Raw genomic sequence first — 27,960 nt, 5'->3', positions numbered from 1 at the left:
AGGAAGAAACACTTTATACTTTAATCTCAATGTGCATAAGCTTTTTTTGTTTCTGCTTTTTTTTTTTACATTTTTCTATCGAGTTCTGCCTTCAATAAGGGATGTGCAAACCTGAAACAAGGCAACAAGATAAATATTTTTAATGGTGACAAAACCAAAGACAGTTGATTTTGGTTGGAAAGGCACAGAAACACCAACTTATCCCAAGGTCTTACGAGGCTGAGCCCTGGCACTGTGTAAGGAGAGGAGGGTTTGTGCCTACCGGGGGAAGGAGGTGGTTTCATGGATGCACCATGGAACCTCCATGGCTGAACCTCCACAGCTGCACTCCCTGGCCCTCGTTCCTGCAGCCTCCCTCCAGGCAGCTCCCAGCAACTGCATCAGTTATTTGTTCTAATTCTAGACAGAAGAATATATTCACATAAATCTTCTTTATAAGTTTTTACCTTTCTGAACACAGCTCCCTCGGAGGGGAAAGGTGAGAGGGGAAATAAGTTGGAGAGTTAGTGGTCCAAGCTAGAGTGAGATGAGGAAGAGCAGATGGGGAAAATAAAATCAAGCCTGTTCTCTGGTGTGCTGTGGTGGCTGCCCCTTCTCCCTGTATTTCTGCCAGCCCTTTTCCGTGCCCGAAGTCTCGCTGCCCGCAGCCCGCTCTGTCCGGGCGCGCAAGGAGCCGTGCAGACAGCGGCTCTCGGGAGCAGCTGAGAGCGGGCACAGCACGCTCGCCAGGCCCATCTCAACCGCACTCACGGACCGGCACAGCCCCCGCGCCGCTGCTCGCCGCTCTCCCCGGGTCGGGGCTTCCTCCTCCGCGGTGCCGAGGCCTCGCCGTGCGGGGAGCCCGGCCCGGCCCGGCCCGGCCCGGCGGGGGCAGGTGAGCGCGGGGCGCCGGGGCCCGCCGGGGCCGGGCGGAGGGCGCAGGGCGCCGCGCCGCCGCTGGGGGCGCTGCGCACCGCCGGGCCGGGCCGGGCCGGGCCGCGGACGGGGCCATTCGCGCGGCGGGCGCGGGGGGAGCGCGGTGCCGGGAGCGCTGGGGAGCGCCCCGGGGGCGGCGGGCGCGGCGGGGGCGGCGGCGAGGGGGGGCCGAGGGGAGCTGCGGGGGGCGACGCCCGGCGCGGGGGCGGCGGGGCGGGGCGGCGGCGGCGCCGGCGGGAGGGCGGGGGGGGGGGCGCAGTGGTTGGGGCCGGCGGCGGCCGCCGCGGCGGCGGGGTCAGTTCTCTTTAGTGTTTGCCGATGTTGGAGGCGTCTCCAAAGTGTTCCCGGGAAGCAGGTAACCGGGAGGGAGGGAAGGGGGCGGCTTCAGCCGCGATGTCCTAGTCTCCGTCCCGGCTTCCCGCTCCTCCCGCCGCCGCGGCGGCTCCCGGGCGAGGGCTCCGCCGGCCCCCGGCGCCCCCCGCCTCCCCGGGGCCGTGCCGGCGCTGCTGCGCCACGGCGCCGCCGGCCCGCTCCGCTCCGCTCCGGCGGGGGGCGGCGGCGCCGACCCCGCCATCCCCCGCGGGCCCCCGGCCGCCCGCCCGCCGAGGGGCGCAGGAGGCGGGCGGGGGCACAGGTGGGCAGCGCCGCCGCCCCCGGGGCCGGGAAGCCCCGCTGGATCCTCTCCGCAGCTCCCGGCACACGGGTCCGGCTGCCGGCGGCGGTCGCTGCGCCAAGGCCGGGCCGCGGCCGGGCTTGCGGCGGGGCCGACTCGGCGGGGACCACGCCGGGCCTGCGCTGCCCCGGTCCCCGGGAAGGAGTTCTGTGCCACACGAACTTGCTCCTCTTCCCGTGTGGCGCCCGGGCCTGTCGCGGTGCGCGGCCTCGGGGGCGCTGAGCGGCCGCTCCGCCGCCGGCGGGCGAGGGGCGCCCGGCGCTGCTCGCCCGGTCAGCGGCGCGGACCTCACGGCTCAGCGCCGTGTGTGTTAGCCAGCCCTCTGTCTGCACGGCCTGAGCTGCCCCCAAACTTCGGACAGGGCCCCAAACTTTGCCATCCCTGCTGGACTCTCCCACTCCCAAAATGGATGTCGGCATCTCTTCAGCGATGGGCAGAGCCGTTTACCGGCCCTCGCCCAGCACGAGGGTTCCGGGGCCGTCCTTGAGGTGGGACCCAGAGACACACTACTGTAAAGTTGCCTAGTCCAGGCTTCTCATGGGCTGGGTGGCATTTTCCCAGTGTTCAGGTGTCTGGTGGGAAAAAGTTCATGCTGAATACAGCCAGGCCTGGAAGTCGCAGACATGCCGTCCTGGGGAAGTGTGGGCTGCTTGAGCTTATCTGTGAGGGTGAATCCTTCAGCAAAGCTGTTTTTTCCCTGTAGTGCTCAGGGTCCCACCTGACCAGTCAGTGATAACCAAGCAAAACAATTCCGTGCAGTGTGTCTGGCTCATGTTGCCTTACGGCCAGCAAGCTGTTTCTGTGAATACCAAGACGTAAGCTTCTCAAGCCATGTTTGGAATGCTCCCTGTGCAACTACCATGGTACTAAAAAAAAGTTTATGCTGTACAAAAGAGTAGATAAAGTGCTGCTGTTGTAGCCCCTCTCCTTGCGTGCAGTACTGCCTTGAACAGTACTGAGGGATGTGTATGAGTAACTGCAGTGTTGCAAGGCACAAGGAAAGCTGTTTGCTCTCCCATAGCTCGGGGTGGTTGAGCTGTGCTTCTGTCAGGGAACATACAGTGGTGTATCTCACTTGTGCTTAACAGTGGCATTGAGCTGCACAGGAGTAAGGTCTTCCTAGGTTGTGTGGTAATTCCAGGTTAGCAGTCTACACCAGTGAAGTAATGCTAATGCATTTAAGCCATTTGCTAACTACAAGGAGGTTCTGTATAGGCTTTGTTGTGACATTGCTGCTTATATAAACAGCACCAGACTGTCAGATTTCTGAATGAAATCTTTTTTTTTTTTTCTAGACAGTCAGCAGCAGAGTAAGATTTCCAATACTGATTTCCAGCTGCTGAACCTTAGGTTTAACCTAAAAACCTCAGATATTTCTGCTCCTGCTAGTCTTTGCGAAGATTCCTATTGCTGCCAGCTAGGAACAGGATTGAGGCTGCCTGCTTGTTTGTAGTTTTTGAGGGGAAAGGACAGTTCTGATTTTCTTTTCCTTGCAGACAACTTTTCAGCCATGTTACTCAGCTTGGGTTTTGCTCAGGCTGCTCAGCGTGGAGGCCAAAGTCTTTATGTATCTTTCTGCCAGCTCAACCTTCCTTGTTCCCCAAGAATTACATCAAAATAATAATAAATTCGACTAATCTTAAATTCTGATTAAAGATAGTAGATTGTAAAGAAACTTTCTAATTTTACTTGTAGAAGAACCTGATAAGAGGTGTTTTAATGAGTGGACTAAGTTAAATGAGCATTTAACACCGTCAGCCTCTTCTTTGGGGGCAAAGGTTTGATTTTCCTCCACAGCTTTGAAAACTTCACTCTAACTCTGGTTTACACCGGTGTGAATGTGGGAAGTGAATCAAATACTATGTTTTATTTGTAAAGTGTCATGACAAATGACCTTGGGAAGGTTAGGCAACAAGCCATAGTGAAGCAGATTCTCCTATTCCAAGACTGGGTCTCTAGGCATAGGAAAGGTGCACCTGTCATGCTCTATCTAGACAGTTTGTTTTGACCTGCCCAAAATATGTGGCTATTGACTTGTTAGTCTTTGAAAACTCTTAAAAACTCCCAACAATTATGCTCAGTCCTTTACCCCAAAATACTTCTTATGGTATCATTCCATCATTCCATTGGAGAGCTGGTCTTATAAGGGAAGTGTGTGGGTTTTAGTGCCTTTTTTTTTTTTTTTCTTTTTTTTTTTTGCATATATTTGATCGATATGGGCACAGATTTTTTTCTGATCAGGGTGCAAAGTGTCTATTTCCTCGTGCATGTATCACTGATGTGCTGGGGAAGGACCTAACCCGGCATGTTTTTTTCAGGATAACTGAAATAACATAACTTCTGTTAATGAGCCACTAGAGCTACACTTTTACTTCCACTGTTTACATTTATTTTCTATCACCAACAGTAAAGTCTATAGGAAAAGAGGCCTGTCTTTTGCCAGAACTTATTGGTTTGTATTTCTAATCTTTGGATCACACATAGCCTGTATTTTTCACAATGGTTCTTGAATTCTCTCTCTAAAAAGAAGGAGAGAAAGAAAGACAGGAGGGCACCATTTGGTGGCAGGGCATAAAGAGCACAAGGCAGGGGTCCTGTGGAGGCAGGTCGGGGAATTGGGTTGGCAGTTTTGCTCAGACAAAAGGATGTAAACAAGGGGGAATGGAATTAGTGGAAATGCATGACAAACTCTGTGAAGAGAGGAAATGAAATCTGTGTGTAGTGTAGTTAACACACGTATATAATTTATATATATATAAGTCAAGGGCTCTGCATTTAGGGAGTCTGCTCATTGTCAGTACTGAGTCACAATCACCATTATCCAAAGTGTGTTTGCATTAAAGGATCAAGAGTTCAGTAAGAATCTGAGAGATGTCTTCTCAGGCACTGTTCTAGAAAAATATTTAGAATAAAAAAATTGCTTATCACAACTCCTAGTGCAAAAATGAATTTTGAAAAGCTGTCTATGGTAGTGTAACACTAAAGTCACATCTATGTCTGTAAGTGCTAAAGATTGTTTGTACTTCATCTCAAGAGCAAGTGTTTTGTGGTTTTGGTTTTGTTTTGTGGGTCTTTTTTATTAAACTGGTAGTTTTTGGAGTGTTTCCCATTAATGAAATATGTTATACTGTGTCATACTCCATCTTTGCATTTGCTTTAGTCAATTATACATCTATACAGTACATCGCTAGAATGTTACAAATTTATTTCTATTTAACCAAATAAAATCAAATTATGAAATTTAAATTTTTCCCAGTAAATAGCACTTTTTTCATATTTAATTGCTAATATTGTGACTTCACTATGCTACTGTATCCCCATAGTCTTCTGATTTAGTCACCATTAAAATGATGGCAGGGGGCACTTTTTAGACTGGTTAGAACTCAGGCTTTGAGCTCAGATCCCCGTTGGTGTCCCAAACCTGGTTATGACTAGCAGCCAGTTATTATATCAAGTAAGTATCTTCTGAAAACTTCCAAAGGACCACAGTGGTTCCACTTCCAGTTTCACTGCTTGCCAGCTTTGAGGAGACTGTTTTGCCTCCAGGCTAAAGGAAATGTTTTTGAGTGTAGGAGACCAGATTTTCTTGAAAAGTTTCTTGCAATGAAAATAGTTACTTGTTGGATCAAGATGAGTAACATAATTTTTATTGCTACTGCTTATTTTTTTGCACCTGTTAGGTATTTGTGGTTCCCAGTTTCACCTACAATGACTCTAGTTTAAAAAAGCAGTGTTAAACCAATATAAGGAAATATGAGTATACTAAATGTGCAGATTGATATCACTAACTGGAATTGTCTGGATAAGTAACTGTCTGCAAGTGAAAGGGAATTTTTCCACATCACCCAGATGACACATCCATGCAACTGATACATTTTGAAGGATGAGATCAAGATAATGTTGTTCTCAAGGTGGAAATGTAGGCCTGATAGAGGGCAATGTTGGGTCACTTAGAAGTATACCCAGTTGTTCTGATGCAAACAAAATAATAATGAATTAACACTCTAACACTCTGTAGTAGCTTTGGCTTTGTTAGACAAGAACAAGAAACACTCTAAAATTTCACGTTAACTGTTAGTTCGTATGTTTGTTTTATTTTTCCCCCCTTCTGCTGGTCCTTCTTCAGTCCTGGATACGATGTTGCTTTTTGCTTTCTAGACTGTGGAAAATACTTTCTCTGCTTTTTGTTGCAGGCTTGTGTATAATAGTATTTAAACTTGCCTGCTCTGAAATAGTATTTCATCTATGAAGGCAATGTTCATGCAAGGAAGCATTTTGCTTAAGAGTAGATACCCAAGAGACATGCTTTTTGTACCTGTTTAGGGCCTGGGAATTGTAATTAATGACTCCAGAAGGATTTTCTTGAAAACCTTTCTGACCCTCTGAGAATTCAGTGCAAGACACTTGCTAGTCGTGTATTAAATGAGTGTCCAGCTTCTGCATGGCAGCTAGGGCTGTCTTATCTTTGTGAAAAGGAATGAGAAGCTTGTACTGGATCAGGAGTCAGTTAAAGCTCCCTGTTTATTCAGAGGCATCTCTCAACATTCTGTCTTAGCTGAATCCACTGGGTTAGATATGGAGTTTGACCTCTTCAGAAGGGAGAGTGGCCCATATCATCTTTTCTTCACCCCTTTTCAACTGGCCAGTTTTTATTACTTAGAGCCTTAAGCAAGTGAAAACTGGCTGAAGATGTCGGGACTGGATCAATTTTCCATGGACTTGGCAGAGTTGCCATTCATGAGGATGTTCTGGATCTGATCTTCCAGGCGAGTATTTGCCAAGTCCCATGAGAAGAATTTTATATTTAATTAAATTCTTCAGCTGTTACATTACAAGGTTCTTCTGAAACTAGCCATTCCACATATTACTGTCAGTGGCAGTTCATCAGAGGAGGTGGCTTTAGAGGCCTTTTCTCTTCCCAGGATGCCATTAAGCTACCTGTAAAACTTTATCTCCTCTGTTTCTCCTCAAATCTCAGTGCAGTCAGAGCCTTTTGATACTTTATAACATTCACAAGTTACAGTAGGCATGAAAGCAAGTGGCTGCAGTAGCTGGTGAAACTTAAGTTATTAAATGTATTTAAAAGTATTTAAAAATAAATGTAAGCATCAACTTGCCCATCCTGTATTTGAAATTGTTTATTTTCTTGGACACAGTAGTAATTAGAATGTTTTCAAGGTTTTTAAGCCAATCCTGTGCTCACTAGGAATTTTGACACCAAAAAGAAATTATTTTATTTGCTGTCATTGCAAATGCTGGTACTGTTCACCTCTGCTCAGGTATCTCATAGCTGACAGCAGTATGGGAGACATAGGTACTGTCAGACAAATATACCTGATATATCCCCAAGATAGGACAGGACAGAGCACTGCAGGGGAACAGGGTTAGGTGAGGCAGTTCTATTTCCAGGGTCTGCTCTGTTTTTTGAATGTGGTGTCTTTGCTGGTGTGCACAGCTCTGGGGTCAGCACTTCTACCTAAACTTCTGCTGTTTGTCATTGCAACCTAGACAGATTTTGGATGACTCTTGGGCTAGGAGCACAACCCTTTGTTAAAAAGGAACATCCATTTTTGCAGGGGATTAGACTGTATTAGGCATATGTTTGTAGCCTAATAGCACATTAGGCTATTAGAGATCCTAGAAAATTTCTGGGGTCCTGTTTCCCTTTTGAAGTACCCATTTTAAATTTGATTTTGATTTGGAAGGGAAAGAGTAGGAGTTTTAGTACTGAACAGAAGTAGCCCCCTGCAAGTTCAAAAGCAAGTTTATTCTTTTGTGCTAGTTTAGGGTGGTTCCAGAGTCACAAAAGCTAACTTTACCCTGCTGAGTCTAATGGCCCTGGAGTCCTAAAGTACAGTATGAAAGACATTCCTTTGAAGTGCAGCTCAGAGCATGATCCACCCATCCATTGTCTATGATGCTACAGCATTGCCATTCTTAATAAATGCAATCTTCTTTTTTGCTTTTGCTCAATTCTAGGTACTCTTTCCTAGTATTTTGAATCATTTCATGTTACCAGTGCATCAGCTTGCACTTTAAGCCACCATTATCTTTTGTTTTATTTCTGATTTTATCTGTGTAAAAATACTTGAGACAATTACAAATTTTAATTCAGTTTGTTTACATTTTTCCCCTGTAGTAGTTACATTTATAACTTCCTTTGGTCTGGGGAAATGAGTTATTCTGAATCATCAGCTGTATAGATGAAGGTCTCCTATTTGCTATTTTATGGTGTATCCTACTTAGTGTTCCTAAACACTATTACATAAGTTGGAGGAAAAAGCCTGGTTCTGAGCCCTCACAGTGTGCTCAACTTGAAACAAATGTCTTTTTACCAGCATTTTTCCTTTCTGTTGTTTGTTGTTACTTTAGTATCCTCCATGCTGATTCAACTCCAGAAATAGCATTTTGCCATCCTGCCAGTTGTGTGTAGCCTCTGTGCTGCAGCTGAATTTGTGGCAGGCTTTTAGTGTTCAGCTAATGTTTAGCATTGATCATGACCTTGCCCCTAAACACAACATCTCTAAACTTAATTTTCTCCAGTTGAAAACTTATGTTTTGTGTTTATTTCAGTCAGAGCACTTGGTAGGCCCAATCCAATATTCCAGAATTATTTGACTTTAATTCATTGACTGAGGAGAGCTGCACTTGGAATGGGAAGAAGGCTCTGTCAAATCAGTGCAGAGCTCTGGATCTCACAGGTACTCTGTGCCTGTTAGCAGAGGCCCAATCCTGACCCCCAGTGAGCAAGGAGCTAGTCTCTCTATGAACTGTATGTCTACATTATCTTATATCCAAGCAATTAAAAAACTGTCTATGGAAGAGTTGAGAGAAAGGGGAGCTCCGGGAACATTTCAGGAACAGAAGGTGGCAATTTGACCCCAGCTGTTTCTGGGAGCTGCAACTTCTTGGAAGCTGTATGAGACCAATGTGGGCATTCATCACTTTAGCTGTCAAATACAGTGGTTTTGTTTAAATATACTCATGGAGAGCAAAAAAAAAAGGCACACAAATCTGAATTTATCTACTTCTAACAATAGAGTGCAACACCTGTTGCTTAGTCCACTGAAACTACCTTCTCTAAGGCTCTTGTAGCTGTTAGTTATAGCCAGCTGACTACAGTATGAGGAGGGCTGGTAGCAGGAGCTATAACTTTGTTTCAAAGAAAAAGGCATTTTTCTCCTACTTCACCAAATTTGCTACTTCAGATTATATGAGAAGTAGTTTGTCACAGGCAGTCAAGGAAAACTGAGATGATTTTCTGAATTCCATTAATAAAATGCAATTTCTAGTTAGGGATTGAAGTCAAGAAGTAATTTTTGCCTTCAGAACAAAATAACAGTTGGAGGGATGTTTTACTTCAAGTAAGACTATATTGTAATTTAAAATCAGTCAAAGCTTATTGGAGATTCTGGGAATGTAACTACTACTTGTTAGCACAAATTGGAAAAAAAGTGCGGCTTTTAGAAATATATAGGAGAGAAATTTCAAAATGCAAATTAAATCAGAAACTATATTCTTGGAAGCATCTCAGATTAGACTTCAATATCACAAATAACGAACCAGTTACAAATTTGATGCAAACAAGGCTGTAGCTTCAGAGTGTCAAGTTTGAGTCATGTTTTTTTCGTTTTCTTAATCCTCTTCTCCACTTTTAAGCTGATGATTGATTGTTAAACTAGCAGCTTACACTTCCCTTCTATTCAGCTATTTTTCTTCAGGAAAGCTGACTAACTAATTTTGTTTAATATAAGGTGAATGTGAGTTACCTGTATATAGAGTAAGATGTTATGATGACCACTTTCTTCATCTTTTAAAAACTGTACAGATATGACTATGTATTACAGAGTGTCTGGGGGAGATACCAATTTCCAGTTTTCAAGAAGTCATAAGTAGTTTATTGTCATGGTAAGGGAGAGAGCTGAAGAGTTACAGTACTGGATGGCCAGCTCTTGTGCTTTGGGTTGGTGCTTGCTCTCAGGTGCAGTAAGCAAATACAAAAAGGATATTACCTCTAGTGTTGGGTAGGGTGTGTGTCCTGCCTTTCATCTGTAAGGCATTATAGCCACCTATAAGCTAATTTTTGGGATCTCCCTTAAACCATGATGAGTTTTGGATAAGGAAGGCCTCCCACAAAGAAGGCTCTGATGATCACCTTGCTGTTTCATGAAGGTGTTTCACATTTTCTTCCCTGTAGTAATTCAGGGTATCTTGGCTGGGTCAAACCGATGGCTGTGTCTGAACCAATATTCTGTCTGGATGGTTCAAAGTCTTTTCTGAGCTTAAAATTTGTGGCACTGTGAGAACTGGGTTAGCTTGTACTGGCTGTTGGAAATTTCCATGGCTTTTATACCATCTTCTCTGTTTTCTAGACAGGAACAATAAATTGAGAGAGACTTTCTGATGAGATTATCTTAACATAGCAAACATTTATATAAACCAGACTCATTTTCCCCATTGGGCTTTGGGTTATAAACCTGTTGAAGTGTTTTGAGATGCCAAACAGTTTCTGATGCAACAGATTTGCTTTCTTTATCTTTTAGGTTTTTTTCTGGCATTGAAATCTTCAAGTTGATAATCTGATTGATGTCCTTTACCATTTTAATACAAAATAGCAATCCCTTTTCCCATCTTTTTTTCAGAATAATATCAGTAAAGTTTCTCTACTTAGGATCTCTGTTAGGATGTCTATGAAGTCTCTCCTTGAGTCTTTGAGTGCCAAGACTAGCATACACAGGACCTGACTGATTTCTCTGTTATAAAAGAAAATTAGCCATGTGTACAGTCTGGGGTCGTTAGTTTTGCTGTACACAGTAAGATGCACTGTGGCCTGAGTTGCTCTTTTCTCAGCTTTTTCATGTCAGCCTCATTGTTGCCAGGGAAGCAAGGGAAAGTTGCATTCCTGCCTGTCAAGTATGCTCCACTTTCTCTTGAGTTTCTTGTTACAAGTTTTTATACTCTTGCTCATGAAAATGGGCACAATTGCAGTCAGTGCCCTAACCCCTGCATTTTCCATCATTCCTTGCAAAAAGACATGTCTCTGCAAGGGAGCTTATTTACTTCTGTAATTGTGCCTTAGTTTTAGTAACATCCATGATCACTTGTTGAAGACAAGTTTGGCAGTAGACTTTGGGTAGAATGCAGTTTTCTGTATTTTGGCATCTTGTGCAGTTTGAGACACTAAGTTACCCTGTCTGCTTCTCAGCTGCCACTTAGCTGTGTGGTTAGCTAACCCTAAATTAGAAGATTAGAAGCCTACTTGTTGATCACCTTGAATAATTCCCTGGGTCTGCTGGCTGTACTGATGACTGGTGTAATACATTTCTTTAAACACATACATTATTGCCATTTCATTGCCTCTTCATGTCAGGGTTTCTTTGAACTGCCTGCCACATGTAGTGTCACATGTGGCATGAGTCTTCCGAGAGAATGTTTGCTTCCTGAAGCAGCAGCTGATGGAATAGGCAGGCATTCAAATTGGTGTCTCAGATGGTATTGTGTATTGGGTCTTTAAAAGATTCTAGTGGGTTGACCGTGGCTTGGTATCAGGGACTCATGTCACTCTCCTCCACAGCTGGACAGGGGAGAGGAAATCTAATGAAAGGTTTATGAGTTGAAATAAGGACCAGGAGGAATCACTCACCTATTTGCCATGATGGGCAAAGCAGGCTCAAATTAGAGATATTAATTGAATTTATTGCTAAAATGATCAGAACAGGATAGTGAGAAGTGAAATAAAACCTTAAAAACACCTTCTTCCTACCCCTCCCTCATTTCCAGCTCTACATTCTCTCCCAGCAGCACAGGGAGACAGGGAATGGGAGTTATGGTCTATTCATCACCCGCTTTTTCTCCTGCAGCTCAGGGAGAGGAGTCCTTCCCTGGCTGCACCATGGGGTCCCTCCCACAGGATGTAGTTCTCCATAAGCTTCTCCACCATGAGCCCATCCCACCGGCAACAGTCCATGCCGAAACTGCTGCAGTGTGGGTCACTCTTCCATGCAGTACAGTCCTTCAAGGCCAGGCTGCTCCAGTATAGAAGCAGGGTCCCTCTCCACAGGTCTTCCATGGGGTCACAGCCTTCTTTTAGTCACCCACCTGCATGGGGAGGCATGGGGCTCCTCCACAGGCTGCAGTCAGATCTCTGCATCCCCATGGATCTCCATGGGCTGCAGGGGCAGAGCTGCTTCACCATGGTCATCACCATGGGCTGCAGAGGAATCCCAGCTCCGGTGCCTAGAGAACCTCCTGCTCCTCCTTCTGCACTGACCTTGGTATCTGCACACACACTTGTTCCTCTCACACATTCCCACCCTGCTCTTCTCTGCTCGCAATTACAACTGAGCAAGGACATTTTTTTCTTCTTCTGAAATACGTTGGAGGTGTTGCCACCATTCCTAATTGGCTCAGCCTTGACCAGCAGCACATCCATCTTTGGAGCTACCAAGGATTAGCTCTGCTGGACACAGAAGAAGCTTCTGGCAGGCTGTCACAGAAGCCACCCCTGTAACCCCCTGCTGCCAAAGTTGGCCATGCAAACCCAGTACCCTCTGGTAAACCATGGTAATCCCATGCTGTATTTCCTTTGACTCCACTGAAAATTCAGACTTATATTTGTAAACCTGAATTATAGATGCCTTTAATCCTTATCTGAGTCCTCATATTTTACTGTACAGTTGTGCTATACAATGTGGGTGACTGTGCTGGTGTCACAGGTACTGTGCATGTAAATGGCTTTGTAGATCACCAATTTTTCATATTAGTTACTTGACATTTTCTGTAGTTGTTTAAGTAATTTATCAAATCCTAAATGTTTGTTTATTGTATTTACTCAGGGACATATTCTATGTATTTCAAGTTGTATAAATCCAATCTTGATTACAAGGTAAGACTTCTGTTCTTGCCCTGCTGCTAACACATCATAACTAAATGTGAGCAAAAATCCCCATGTTTGGCCATTTTGTTGATTGAGAAAATCTTTATGTTTAGTCATGATTCCGTAATTAGCTGCCTTATTTGTCTGGTTTGTTTTTTTTACTTTTCAAATTTACATGAAGCAATTTTAAAGTAAGTTGTTAAAGAAGGATTGAATCAGTGACAGATATAAATAATATGTACTCCCACGTAATGTGATTCTGTGGTAATGATAATGTGGTTATTGATTTAGAGACTTGCATGCTTTTTGTACCAAATCGGTTCAACATATTGGAAGCTAGGGAACAGATGCAGTTTCAGAATGAAAGAAATATGCAAGGTGAAGCAGTTTCTACCTCAGTTTTCTGAGTTTTAAGTCCTTTTGTGTTGCTTTAATGTGCCTGTTCTGTGTAGTAATTCAAAAGAGAGGTTGAACTGACTGTCGTTTGAAGAAGTGGTTGAAAAATATGACTGCAGATTTTTGGTCTGTTTCCTACTTGATTTTTTCTTCTTTCAAAAATACTTCCCTTCCTTTCTTCAGGAAGGTCCTTATTCATTGTACATGAGTGCTGGCAAAGGATAATCCTCTGTGGGTGATAATATCTGAAAGTGTGGTAGGATTTGATGTTGTGAACTGGTGTTCACTGCAGCTGCTTGGTCTTTCCTTGCCTTCCTGGGGCTTTATCTACAACTCTTTTCTGCTCCAGTCCAAGAGCAGAGGAAGCAAAATGAAAGAAGAAACTGTGGTATTTAGTCTTCAGGGACTGGGTTTAACACTGAGCAACAAGGGGAACTTTTCTGTAAGCCTTGCAGCTCCTTAAATTTTGTGTATAAGTCCCTAATGGTCTGTGTCATTTCCTTTGCTTGTAAAATATCTTACCAAAATAATGAAAAGAAAAGAGTTAGTGATTTCTCCGGCACCCATCTTATGCAAAGTAAAATGCTTTTAAGGCATCACTTCACTTGCTGTCATGTATCACTTAGCTGTTAATTAGCTGGTAGCTATGTTCATATGTTCGTTGAAACTAAGATTCTCTAGTGTAGAGAATTCTCTAGTGTAAATTCTCTAGGCACAGTAAAAGAAAAGAAACCAGGCCACAGGTTTCTGAAGATGTAATCATCAGGGATGAGATCACGGGCTTTGTGAGGAACAGTGTGGAGGAGATGAACTTCAGTGTATGGCTTGACAGCAAAGCTAAGCTGATTAGCAGGAGTTGAAAGGGCTAATTCCATGCACCCACTCCAGGTCAGGAGCTTGTGGCCCTCCTTGTACAGACCTGATGCTCCTTTGTGCTTTCTCCTTACCTGCCATGTGAACTGGTTCAGTGAGGTGAACAGAAAGTGTTGGCTTTTTGTCGCAGGGAAGAAAGGACACAGGATTGTCCCTTGCTGTGGCAGCAAGTCCTTAGTTCAGTTTGGCTGTTGGCAAACAACTCCTCATAAGGCAAAAAGGTATGAAATTGGAGGAGCAAATGGGAAGAACAAACGGGGACCAGCAGTAATACAGAAATAAATTTAAAAACCAGAGAGACCCTGTGCAATTTCATTCCTAGTGTTTTAATTTTTGCTATTTCAAATGTATAAATAAGATAAATTTTGCTAATTAATCTGGATAATCATCTGCTGATTGTTGCTTTAAGTCATACTCCTGCTAAACTGCTACTATGTGGCCATCTAGTTACTTGATATTAGAAGACAAAAGTTCTAATTAGGCTGCTCTGAAGGTAATCCAGAGCTGTGTGGTTTTTGTCAACAGCAAATAAGCTGCCAGATATAACACAGTAAAAAGAAATTGTGTAAGGCTTAGACCTTCTTTAGTACTTTTAATAATAATGTCCACAAATAAATATTTGCTAAAAATGTGAGAAATAGCACACCAGAAATATGTTTTACCTTTAGGCAGTTTTGTATGCTTTGTGTAACTGAACAAATGAATTAATATCAGGAGAATAGAAGAAGAACAGAACATTTAATGGAATTTTAAAGCTAAGACTAAAACCAAACCCTTCTTAGTTAGGAAGCTGTTAACTATTAGAGTTCTGTGACTTGGGGCTTTCACAGAAGAATCACATGAACAAGCTTCTAACTAAAATGGGGTTGAACTGAAAAAAACCCTTGAGATGCTTGCTGCCTGCTTAGACACTGCCCCCAGTCTATTGGATTGCTGTTCCTGTACTTTTTAATGTTTTCATTAATTATGTGGATGAAACAGTACACTTATTAAATTGGAGATGCTATAAAGCAGGCTTAGAGAAGACTTGCAAACATTTTGGAATTAGAATTAAAATTTGATGTGATCTTGAAAACATAAATTATTGTATTTTTCTTTTTTTTCTGTTTTGTTGGGTTTTTTAAATAAGAAAATTCAAGGAAGACAAGGACAAAGTCTCATTAGCTAGGAAATGGATTCACAAAGAGAGCACAGTCTAGAACTTGCTGGGTAGCAGTTCTGTAGAAAAGGATCTGGGATCATTAATGTAATACTGTTTTGAAAAATGGACACTGATCAGAAGGTATAAGCAGAACACTTGGTTATATAAAATACAAGATATGTCAAGTAATTTTTCTTGCTCAGCAGTGGCTGGCCCTCAATTGTTCCATTTGTAAAGTCCTTCACAAGTATGTAATACGTCCCACCATTACATACTTGTGCACAGATTAAATTTGGTACTCTTGAGTTGTGTGACAGAGCAATGTGAAAGTGTGGTGACTCCACTGCATATGTGCATTTTCACTTTCTGCACAGATGAAGTCCAGCCTTCTGTTTTGACTGTTCAGGCCATTGGTTTCTCTATCTGTTGATTTTGCATATAACTTCTCTTTCTAATATTGCTTTTGCAATTTTCCCACATTGTACAAGTCTGTTTGGTTTGAAAACTCATTGTCCATGCCTTCTGCCTTTTGTGGTGTTTTATCTACTTTATCTGTCTTTATTTATCAATTACTGTGACATAGTCTAAGAATCATTTCACCTGAGCATTTAGTTCATATTTAATGTCACAAGAGATCTAAGGCTCCAAAGTGATTCCAGAAAAATACAAAAAGTAATAATAATCAGAAAAAGTGTTAACTCATTCTTTATGCTGCATGGTGTTTTTAGCATGATACAGTGTTCACAATTTTAAAAAGTATTCTGCATCTGTAAATGTAACTAAATATTTGTAGTGGCTTTGCATGGCCAGGTTTTGGTAATGGGGGGCTGCAGGGGTGGCTTCCATGAGAAGTTGCCAGAAGAATCACTTGTGTCCAATAGAGCCAGTGCCAGCTGGCTCTGAGATGAATCTGCTGCCAGCCAAGGCTGAGCCCATCAGTGTTGTTGGTAGTGTATCTGAGGTAACAGATTTAGAAGCAGGAAAAGTTGCTGCACAACAAAAAGTGCAGGGGAGGGGAGGGGGGAGGGGAGGGAAAGGGAGGGGAGAGGGGAGGGGAGGGGAGGAGAAGGGAGGAGAGGAGAGGAGAGGAGAGGAGAGGAGAGGAGAGGAGAGGAGAGGAGAGGAGAGGAGAGGAGAGGAGAGGAGAGGAGAGGAGAGGAGAGGAGAGGAGAGGAGAGGAGAGGAGAGGAGAGGAGAGGAGAGGAGAGGAGAGGAGAGGAGAGGAGAGGAGAGGAGAGGAGTAAGAATATGTGAGAGAAACAGCTCTGCAGACACCAAGGTCAGTGCAGAAGGAGGGGGAGGAGGTGCTCTAGGCACCAGAGCAGAGACTCCTCTGCAGCCCGTGGTGCTGCACATGATGACACTTGGCAGCCCTGTGCCCCTGCAGCCCAGAAAGGTCCATGGTGGAGCAGAGATTTACCCACAGCCCGTGGGAGACCCACAGGATCTGTGGCCCCATGGGGAGAGAGAGGAGTTCATGCTGGAGCAGATTTACTGGCATGACTTGTGGCACTGTGGGAGACCCCTGCTGGAGCATTCTGTTCCTGAAGGATGCCACCCTGTGGAAGGGATCCACCCTGGAACAGTTCACCGAGAACTGCAGCTTGTGGGAAGGACTCACGTTGAAGAAATTTGTGGAGGACTGTCGCCTGTGGGAGGGACCCCATGCTGGAGCAGGGAAAGAATATAAGGGAGTCTTGCCCATAGCAGGATGGAGTGGCAGAGATAACATGTGATGAACTGATTGTAGCTCCCATTTGCCATCCATCTGGGTCATAGGGAATTCAGGAGTGAAGTTAAGCCTGAGGAGAAAGAATGGGTGGGAGGAAAGTGTTCTTAAGATTTACTTTTTATTTCTTCTTTTGCTACTCTGATTTGATTAAATGAATTTATTGTTAATCTCCCCAAGTTAAGTTTGTTCTGCATGTGACAGTAATTGGTGAGTGATCTTTTCATGCACTTGTCTAGACCCAAAAGTCTTTCATTATATTTTCCCTCTCCTGTCCAGCTGAGGTGGTGAGCCATAGGGCAGCTTTTGTGGTCACCTGTTATACAAACATGGTCAACTCACAGCAACATTGTGTTTCCTGATATATAAAAATATGAATGGACTATTTTACAGCAATATTTTCACTTTAAAATGTGAGGAGTTTTGTCATTTGGTAATCTTTAGTTTGTCAGGAAAATTCACAGCTTGCACATTGTTTAATAAGAAAGTCAGCTGTTTAATGAAACCTGTGTAGCTGCCTATGTAGTAAGTGCTCAAAAGGGGAAGTGAAGTAAAATGCAATTCTAGTATATTTGCATCCCTTTATGTGTTTGCTATTGCATTTCTACTGCATATGTGTGGGTGAGGCTATGAGGAGAAACCATTGCAGCATCTCATAAGTGTATGAGTGTAGCAGTGTAGCCTTACAAAAAGGGCAGCACTGCAGCCTGCAGACTTTGACTGGATAGATGTGTGTGATTAAAACATTGGGAAGTATCATTTCTGTTGTGTCTTGACATGGCAGCTGAGTAAAGGCATGAAGCTGGGAAGCACAGCTCTGAAGTCCAACTTTCTCTGAGAGGTGCAAGTGTCTGTAACCACTGTTGAACTTAAAGGGAAGCTTCTTTGGAGACATTGGGTATAGGAATTTCCTAGATATGAATTGGGTAACGAGCACCTGAAATGGGTGTGTGGAGACTATTCTAATTGTAATCTTAATTCTTGTAATCTTAGTATCCTAAATGAACCATCACTTTTGTATATGTCAGATTTGTCAAAAATATCTGCATAGAAGATGTAAAAATATTTTGATTATATAACTTTATTTAATCTCTGACCAGCTTAGTGAAATCTCTCTCCCCCAAGTCCTACATTTTATGTAGCCATGTATTTTATTATATTTGTGCTTGTGGCTGGAAGGCCCCAAAATGTTTTGGCTTCACTGTTTATGAAACAGTATAACATTGGTGTATATATGTAAAAAATGTACAGAAAAGGTGGAACACAGAGTTTTTGTCATCTTTTGTCATGACATCAAAGATTGACTGCCTGGTAGTGTGAAAATGACATGCCATCACTATATCAACTGTATTCTTTCTTTCTCTCTCTAGTAATGGATTTTTAGAACTGATTACAAATTTATTATCTCCATATCTCATCTGCTTAAGAGTTAGTCCCTACAGTTATATTACTGCCTGGGCATCTTTGCTTATACAGATTACAGTTACAGTTTCTTCTAGAAGTTCTGCAGCTTAAAAAAACAAAACTACCCAGCACCCAATATGTTATGAGAAATTCTGATTTTAGAATTTAATTTTTATGTACTTTACTTTTAGTGTCTTTTTTTTCCCTAAACCTTGTCTTGCTCATTTTTGTAGTTCCTCAATACTATTCTTAAACTGATTATTCTTGTTTTATTCTTAATAGGAAATGATCCCTCCCACAATTTCTCCCTGTAGAATATCAGTATTGTAGAACATAATATTTTATTTGTTTATTAGTAAGTTCTGCTTTCATGAAGAATAAACTTTTAAATTACTGGAAGTTGAAGTGGTAATTCACAACTGGCAGGGCTCAAGACCAGGTATTCAGTAGTATTTCATGCAGTATCATGTGAATGATGCCTTTCTCATACTCATGTTTGTAAGGATAAAATGCCGTAAATACTGTGAGTTTCTTAAACTTCAATTACTGTGTTGATATTTCCGGTTATATTGGTTTCATTTAAAATATGTTTAAGATATAAAGCCTGATTCTGCCATCATTGAATTTAATGCTTACAATTAAGAATATTCAATTAATTCCTGTTTATACTAATGTATTTAAAATCAGAAGCAGACATTTGTGTACCAAAGACTTCTATAATTTTACACTTCTTAGTCTTTAAGTTAGGCCTTTCTAACAGTACTGCTGTTTTGTATGGCCTTTGCTGTGAAGTTATAGTAGGATTTTTAAAGTATGAATTTAGTACATATTTTTGAACACATCTCAGCTAACTGCATATGTATATGCTAAATCTGTTGCTATTAGTATCTTAACGAAGATACTTATGAAAAGGGCAGGTGATTGCACCTCAGTTTTATTTTTTTTTCTACTTTTGCCTTTTCAGAGACTTAAATTAATTATCTGTCTTTCCTCAGTAATAAAAATGGCATTCTGGTCTGAACCTCTTCTCCAAAGCACAGAGTCACAGTAATAGGATTTATTATTTTCATTATATTAGTGCAACTGTGTTAAAGTACTTGTACTCCAAGGTGTAATGAGCAATTTGGGATCTTAATCCAACAATACTGTCCCTCTGAGTAAATACTTGGATATTTTAAATGGATTGGGGAGGGGGGGCAAAAATATGGATGGTAATCAAAATTTTTATATAGGTTATTCATTTCAGTAAGCCTTTCGTTAGAAAATTTCAGGTGTTGAATGGGTTTGTTTGGATATTTTTTTAGACAGGGAGAGAGAATTATCCCATCAGAAGGAGCAAACAGCTTGGTGTTAAGCTTGTGAATGGTGAGAGCTGAACCCCTGCGCTGCTTTAGCCAGCAGGACCAGAGCAGCTGCTGGGAGAAGTCCCAGTTGTCCAGGCCACTTGTTGGCTCTCACAGGTTTTGTCTCTCTATCTGCTTTGTACAGATCAGCTCATGTGTATGAACCCCAAATAATACAGTCTATGTACATATTAGTGAGTACAATATATCAACCTGCTCCTTATGGGACAGGAGAAGCCCAAACCTTTTTCCCAGATGACTGACAATGACTGGTTTCTCTCTCAATTGAATGGATTACCTGGGATGCCTGCAGGTCTTTAAACTGCTCCTGCATAGTTTTTGCAGCAGCAGGAGTTTTCAGCTAGTAGCCCAAATTTTGCCAAGGAGCATACTCCAGTGAATAATATAGAGTGGTGCCCTAACCCTGGTTTGTTTATGCATGTAGACCTAGCCTGAGAACAGGTATGGGCAATAAAGAAACTAATTTGGGCAGATGAAGAGATAATTAGTACCTGGCATATTCCAGGTAAATGTTTTAGCTATTGGGTTAAAGGCTAGTTTAGGAAATCATGGTACCTCTGACAGTAATTTATGCAAGGATTTTGAAGTACTTCACCTGTTGACTGAATAAGCAGTGATTTTTTGTAAAGAACTCACATCATTGGTCAGGGGTTTTTTTGCTTGTTTGTTTCTTATTTTGTTCCTTTTTTTTTCCCCTCTCTCTTCTAGTTTTGTACCAGGCCAAAAAAATTATTGGGATTTTCTCTTGTGGCCTTATTTTATACATAAGGTGCACTTTACTGGAGAAACAATGGCAAAAGTTTGCAAGTTTGCTATGGCAGTTGGTTGCAAAGTTATCCTGTCTTGAAGATACTGGCAAGTGCTTATCTCATCTGCAGAATAATTGTGTAGAATTTAATTCTAGAATAGTAATTCTTCCTTCTAGATTTCAGGCAGGGTGACCCTAGCATTGAAAAGCAGAACCTGGAGCCAAGGTATGTGGATTCTTCTCCAGGGATGTTCTTTGGCTCTGAGCTCTGTTTCTCTGTGCTTCCATTTGGAAGTAATGTTAGCAGAGGCATGACTTTTGTGGACAGTTTTGTGACCTGGATCCAGGAGCAAAAAAGGAGTGTTGCTAATACTACTGTAGTCATTGGACATTCAAAATACAGAGTGCTCTGCTGATAACAATGTACTTATTGCAGTGACAGGCAATGGCACAAGTTAAAATGCAGACTACAGCAAACCTGTCTGGACCCACCATGGCCCCTGTGGTGCTACCCCTTCCAGTTACAGCTACAAATACACTGAGTCTGCCATCCTCAATGAATGGATCCATTTCAGAATCAGCTGCCAGCTGTAGCAGTCCTACTGCCAACCTTGTGGATCCCACATCTTTGATCAACTCACCAGGTAAGCTGGTTCAGATGTATTTTCTTTGGTGTTCAAATTAATCTTTTTGACTTGTTAATTAAAAAAAAATAATTAGGTCTTAAAGAGGATTAAAATAAAGGAGAAAACTCATGTAGAAAAATGTTTTCACTAAATAAACTGTTTATTAAGATTAGTTTCTTTATTGAGCTCAGATTTGGAGTGAAGTTTTAATCAATGATATAAAAGCTCAGGAAAGAATATGTCTATTTTGTCAAATTCTCAGTGTATCTTTTATAGAGAAGTTTTAGTGGGACAGGAAGGTCCAAGTTTATTTCTCTTCCCTAGAACAGAATGTCTTCTGAATGCTTGGCAGTATTTGGTGTTTCCTTTGTGGCCCAATAAATGCTGTAGTTTCTATGCTGAACTAGGTATAAAATGCAGAAGTGTTGTCCTAACAATTTAAGCAAGAAGTGACAATGTGTGTGTGTTAGGGATAAATACAAATAAATTTCAAAAAACCCACAGAAAGTAAAACAGTCTAAAGAAAGCAGAACTAAATCCTTAAAGGGGGAGGTGTTCTATGGGAGTGTTCTGAGAGTGATGTCAGTATTGTGAGAAAAGTCTAAAACTCTGGGAAGAAGCTGGCAGAAACAACTGGGCACTGCAGGGTTTCATCTACTGTATTTGTTTCATAACTCCTATGCTACCCACTTCTGCTTCAAAGAGTGGAAAAACTCAGAATTTTCAATTCTGAAAGAGTAGTCAACTCCAGGAACCAGTATACTCCTGACAGTAAACTTTGGTGACATAGATGGTGACATAGAAAATATAGAATATGAATGTGCTCTCCTGCACTGTCATCTTTCATAAAGACATTTTGGGAAGAAATAGTTTTGGGGCTTTTTTAATTGCATGTAATCAATAGTTGTTATTGTGAACTACATAGTCTCGTGTGATGAATATATAAATGCTATTTAAACTTTGTATTTAGCATATATGCAAAAGTTGTGGTTAGCCAAAGTATTTCCTTTTTTAAGCATGCTGCTGTTGCAAAGCTTTGTGAAGTTGTGAAGAGTACATTTCTCCACAAAAACTTTACAGACTCTTTATTTACAGCTCCTCTCCAAGATAACATGGCAAACCCCAAAGAGAAAACTCCAATGTGTCTGGTAAATGAGTTAGCCCGTTTCAATAGAATTCAACCCCAGTATAAGCTTCTGAATGAAAGAGGGCCTGCTCATGCCAAGGTAAGGTCACAGTTCCAGGTGATGAGCCATACCTTACATGCTGAACAGATATCATGGTTTGGACAAATGTGCTTGTCAAACCCAGCTACATTTCTAGTGTAAGGGCTTTCTCTTCCTGTTCTTTATTTTACTGCTCTTTTATGTTACACTTTCCAAAAGTAAGCCTGTGTTTCTGTTACAGAAGCCTTGTAGATAATTTTGTACTTTACTTTGTCTCTCATCTTTGAATTTACATTTGCTGATCTTTATATAGAACTTATGAAGGTCTTTTCAGGGTATCACCATCCTTCCTTAATCTTTCTGGGGCATTTGCTTTTTAGGCTGCATGAGTCTTTCTCTGCAGTCAGCATGCTTCTGATAACTACCTCTGCATTTGTTTCATGGTAATACAGGCGATGGCAAATTTGTGACGTTTTTTAAAGTGCTTATTGATGCAATTTTTTGTCCATGAAGTTGATAGTCTATCTTTGAGTCTTGCTTTCTAGGGCACAAACTTTTTTGTTGTGCAACTTTACAATGTATGGTTATGCTAAAACTCATAATGTGATTATAACATATAAGTTTCTAGTGATTTGACAGCTAATTCTGGCCACCTCATGGATGGATGTCCAACTTAATAAGTAAAAATTAGGATGCTTTCAGATGATGGGGAATACAGAGGAATATCCTCATGGTATTTTTTGGATATAATTTTGAATTTCCTCCCTACTTAGGAGCAAACTGGGGAAGGAAAAAAAATCCTAGAAAAGTCAGAGCGAGACACTGGCATATTTAGTAGCTGTTTTGTACATAGTATTTCTGGAGTGGCCAAATCACATGAGGCAGCAGGGCCAGGGTGTAGATTAGTAACAGTTTCAGCTCCTCATGGGCTGTCTCTGCCCTTGCCTCTTGTTCCTGTGTTGCACACTATGTTGCCAGATACTGCAGAACTGATGCAAATCACTGACCTTCAGCTTCGCTGGCTGGTGATGCTGAACGTGTTACAGTGGTGGAAATGATGTCAGCAGGTGCGAGGCTGCTTTTAGCATCCCTCGTTGCAAATGGAAATTGAAGTGCTCTTCCTCTTCCTGGAGGCATTTGGCACCACAGGGTACACTGACTGGTTGGTTTTAGGTTGCAGCATATTAAATTTGTTGGGCTTTCTGTAACTTTTCACTATTGTGTTTATTGTGTTACCTTTTTTTCCATTTCTGTGAAAAAATAATTGCTGTGGTTATGGTGTGGTTTTGGCTGTTTACATTTCTCAGCAATAAGGAGATTTGAGTTATATGACATTCATATTATGCTTAAAATTTTAGTAGGATAAGAAATTGTTCACAGGTGGAAGGGGGCGCCCTTCTCCCAAGCAATTGGCAACAGGATAAGAGGACATAACCAAAACTGTGCCAGGGGTAGTTCACTTTGGACATAATGAAAAATTTTTTGACTGAGAGGGTGGTTAAGCATTGGAATGGACTGCCCAGAGAGGTGATGGAATAGCCATCCCTGGAGGTTTTCAAGAAATGACTGGACATGGCACTTAGTACTACAGTTCGTATGGTGTAGTGGTGTTTGGTCAAGGTTTGGACTCACTAATCTTAGAGGTCTTTTCCAACTTTATTGATTCTATGATATATTTGTTATTACTTTTAAAGGAGTTGATATCAGTGAAATGACTTAAGTCTGCATTACCTGCACTTCTGAAATCCAGACTTTCATTGACTTTCTTAATTTTTCAGTTTTTCAGTTTACCTCGTTCTTTTCATTGTGCTCATAGTGGTAAAAAAACCAGTTATGTGCTTTATAGACTCGGAAGGATATTACATCTAATTTTGATCTGTGTTGTGAGATAAAAAAAGAGACATGAATGAAGAACAAGGGCGATATTAATAAGATTATGCAGGTTTTGACCTATGAAAAACAAAGAAAGAGATGGAATTTATTATGACTCTCTTAGCAGTTTAGTATCATGTCTTGCTAATAATATGATTATATACTTGACAGAATATGTGAAACAGACCTGAATCTGTCCTGGGAGGCATGACCTGAAGGATGTAGTGCTGCTGTTGCTCTTGGCCCTTCAAGGACCTTCTCATATTGCTTTGATCCTACACATACTTGGTTCCTGACCACTAGTCGTTTTCACAATTTTCAGACATGTTCTACAAGATAGCTGTCTGTGTCATGACCACAAATGCTAGTAACTTCTTATACCCTTTTTTCTAGTTGTCTCTGGAAAATAAGTTTAGACAATTGGGGTGAAATGGAAAACTAGAAACAGTGCACTTGGGAGAGAAGGGGTTCTTCCTAACACCGCAGTTAGGGTTTCTAGAAGTCTGCCCTCCAGGTGGATTCTTTATCATAAGAAAAATCAGAAAGTCTTTGTTAGCATAAATGACATTTTGGAGTAAGTAAGTCAGATTGATCATGTCTTCTGTCCTTCCATGTCAGTGTCATTTTAGGACACAAAGGAATAGTGTCAAAAGAAAGTGGGTGATGGTACAGAAAAGAGGGAAAGGGGTGGGGGATGTAGCACTTCAAAAACTGGGAAGGAGGATAGAAGGTTTTGCACAGAAGAAGTGAGGAGTAAAGAGTTGTCAGAGCTTAGAGAGACTGACCTTACAAGCACAGCAGAATGGAAACAAGCACAAGTGTGGTGGCCTTTGCCTTTCTGCTCTCTGGACATCAGGTAAATTATGTTGGGTGTAAGGAATAGAAATTTCCTCAGGTGAGAAATGTCTCTCAGTCAATAGCAGAACTGTTAGCTCTGGTATTCCAGGACTAGAATGTTCCACTGTCTGCTCTAGAATTTGGATTAGGAAGGTTTATTCCTTTAATAAAGGAGTAAGCTTAATTCTATGTGTAGGTTTTTGCAGGAGGTTTTTTGGAAGATGTGTTAAGTGAGAAGGTGCTCTGACTGGCAGAAATTTACTGAGCAAGCACTTTATCATCTGGAGTTCCTATTTATTGCTCTAAGCACTAAGAGTTATAGGTAGATACGTAACCATTATTAATCATATTTTCATTTAAATTTGGGACTTTCCTCCTCCTATAAAAATACTATACTGATAGTTTCTTGAAAAATCCAGATTCAGGTATCAAATTTCAACTTTTTAGTAATAAGGATATATGTTTGTAGGTAATTTATATAATTATGGGTATTTAGCTCTAATACCCATCTTATCTTTCAGATGGGGGTAGGAGTAAGGTTTGATAGAGTGTAAAATTAAGACACTATTTCTCTTTTTCTTCCATGAGGAAATTGTTATGACTGCTGTGGCAAAAACAACATGGCAATAAGAGCTGTGATACAGGGACTTGCATTGTGCTTCTGAAAATTACAGTAGGCCAAAACTCAAGGCTGTAATTAAGACACCAGTATGTATTTATAACAGTCAGTTTGAATGCAGTATGTGCATGTGCAGAGGGCTGAGTTGGGAGACACATACATACTTGTGTTCAAATGGTTGTTTGCAAGTACTTGCTAAAAAAATTTATATGTAAAGGCAGATTTAAAGGCGGCCCACCGTATTAATCTCTAAAAGCCTGGTCCTGAATCTATCAAGTTTAAATAAGTTTAAAAATTCGAGAGCTGTCAAAATTAAAATTTTACTTTATATACTTCTCATACTAATATGTAGATCTTTTTTTTCTTTGACTCAAGTAAGTTAGTCTGTTTTCTGAGGTAGGTGATTCTTAGTTTACTGTGTGTATCTGACTATTAAGTCCTGCCTTTTATCTAGGAATTATATGGCAAATATATTGAGTTTCTAGCTTTTCTCCCCTTGCTCTCAGATGCTCAAATTTAAACAGAACATTTATGTATCATACAGAAGATAGACTCTATCTAATATCTTAAACATGCATTGAGTTTTATCTGCACAATTTACACAGCATGGATGCTTGAAATAGCCCTCTATCAGAATTTGAAAAATATGATTTTTATCAGTTAGTCCATTTTTGAACTCTGGATTTTTACAGTTCCTGTCCTCAGTATAGATCTTACATTAAGAACTGCAGTTTCATTAGAAAAGATAATAATTATTTTGCTTCTTACTTTATCTTTTTGAACGTGCTTGAGTTGTGACTCTGCCCTAACAAAAGGCATTACTTTTAGAAATCTGGGTGAGAAATTAATTCACTCTGTAAAACTACCTGGGCCAAATTCTCTGCTGCCTTGAGAAGGGTGTAGTAATTTATATTCATTCATAATCATTAAAAAATTGATTTTGTTCTCATAGCATGTTTAGTATTTGTTTTCTACAAGTAAGGTGACTAAACATACTCAAATAGATGAAGAAATGTGTTCATAGCTGACCTATACAGAATCTTCCAAGAGCAGAGGATCAGTTTGATGTTATTCTTGGTTCAAATATTATTTTGTTCTTTGATAATTGACATTACCATTACACTATTTTACTTTGTGATTTGAAAGGCCAAATGTTGCTCACTGATAAGGTCTCACTGATCTCTGGAAGAATCAGATGCGTTATCTGGGAATTGAATACAATGGAAAGAGAGAGTGGTTTCTTTTCAGACCTGGAAGCTTTTATACAGATTGTTCTAATCCACAGTGATAATCTTGCCAGTGTTTACCTGTTCTTTGTCTTTGAAGATGTTCACAGTGCAGCTGACTCTTGGAGAACAGACCTGGGAAGCTGAAGGAAGCAGTATTAAAAAGGCCCAACATGCTGCTGCTAGCAAAGCATTGAATGAAACTACCCTTCCCAAGCCAACGCCTAGACCACCCAAAAACAATGTAAACAATAATCCAGGTATGATATTTTCCTCTGAGTGTTAGATCTTGTTGAAGTGTTGGTACATTATAGCACTAAATAAGTAATTTTAACAAGATAATTAAATATCCAGGATGAAAACATAGCTATAGTATGATTGGTTAATGCAGAACCTCTAGTAAGCTTTCATGGAAGAATTCTTAATGCACATACCTAAAATGGTTGAACTGTAAGGGAATATATTAATTAGGTAATGCTTAGATGTGTTCAAAGTGATGGTATGTGATCAATAATAAGCAGACAGGAGAAAACCAGACTGAATTAGGTAAAACACATTTCCCAAAGCATTCTTTTAGCTAACTTTTCAATGAAGTTGGAAATTTTATCCAGTCCAATCCTGTGAAATTGCATCTCTGGTGTAAACAAAAGGCTGGGATTTGGCATGAGAACTTTGACAGGTAATTTCCTGCATGCTGAGTTTTCCTTCAGAGCAGCCTGTGCTTTCAAAAAGCTTTCAGATGTCTTTAGAAACTTGTTTCAATAATAGAAAGAATGCATACTGGTGTCTTGCAGCCTTAATTTTGAGCTGTTACCTGCAAGTTCCCTTCAGTGCATGCGAAACCTTCTGAACTACACATCTCATGCACATGCTCAGTGATCTGTTCTGTCTTGATCAATAAAGAAAAAAAATCATAACTTCATTTCAGACTAATGTAAAGGAAATAAAGTGGTGAGAATATTTTCTCATTTTTATTTTTAAACAATCCTTTTCCCCGCTTTTTTTTCTGTTTTCTCTTTTCCCCCTTTAATTTCTGTCTGCCCCTCTCCCTCTTTTAAAAACGTATTCTTCAGCCACTTTCTTAAAATGAAGTAATTTTGCAGTTTATCTTCTCTGTGTTGAAAAGAGAAAAGCAGGAGCAAATTTCCTTTAGAACTTGTGAATATTTTCCTGAGCATTGGCCATGAAGGATTGTTTGAGAGTGGTGTGGTAGTGTTCTCTCACTCCTTTGGAGATCAGTACGTTGCCTCTCCAGACCCAGGACATTGGTTTTACCCTGTTTGCTTCACAGTCACTGTGACTGTGGCTGCTTAGAAAGCAGAAGGCTCAAATCTCTGTGAAAAGTGATCCTGAGTTTGGTTCTTGACATTGCAGAGTATTACTGAGTTTCTAGAGTTTTTTGTCTTTGAGCATATTCTTAGATGGAAAATCTGATAACAAGAGGAATAGACTTTAAGAGAATTAATTTAAAATTTTATCACTTAACACTAATTTT

General features: G+C 41.1%; 1 protein-coding gene across 5 annotated transcripts in view; it reads left to right on the top strand.

The window, feature by feature from the left end:
* The first annotated feature begins 1,212 nt into the window (after window positions 1–1,212).
* STAU2 (staufen double-stranded RNA binding protein 2) overlaps window positions 1,213–27,960 on the top strand; it is a 169,899-nt gene continuing 143,151 nt past the window's right edge. For 2 of the 5 annotated variants that reach the window (XM_077783200.2, XM_021530600.3), the window contains exons 1-4: window positions 1,213–1,270; window positions 20,556–20,763; window positions 21,841–21,971; window positions 26,566–26,725. In XM_077783200.2, the coding sequence (XP_077639326.1) occupies window positions 20,565–20,763; window positions 21,841–21,971; window positions 26,566–26,725 (490 nt within the window). In that variant the 5' untranslated portion in view covers window positions 1,213–1,270; window positions 20,556–20,564. Of the gene's footprint in view, window positions 1,271–2,051; window positions 2,077–20,555; window positions 20,764–21,825; window positions 21,972–26,565; window positions 26,726–27,960 lie in introns of those variants that run through there. The other 3 variants (XM_021530601.3, XM_021530598.3, XM_021530599.4) reach the window with 2 other exon arrangements.

The sequence above is a fragment of the Lonchura striata genome, chromosome 2, assembly GCF_050655825.1.
Source record: "Lonchura striata isolate lonStrDom1 chromosome 2, ASM5065582v1, whole genome shotgun sequence".
NCBI lineage: Eukaryota > Metazoa > Chordata > Aves > Passeriformes > Estrildidae > Lonchura > Lonchura striata.
This window is presented reverse-complemented; position numbering and strand designations above follow the sequence as displayed.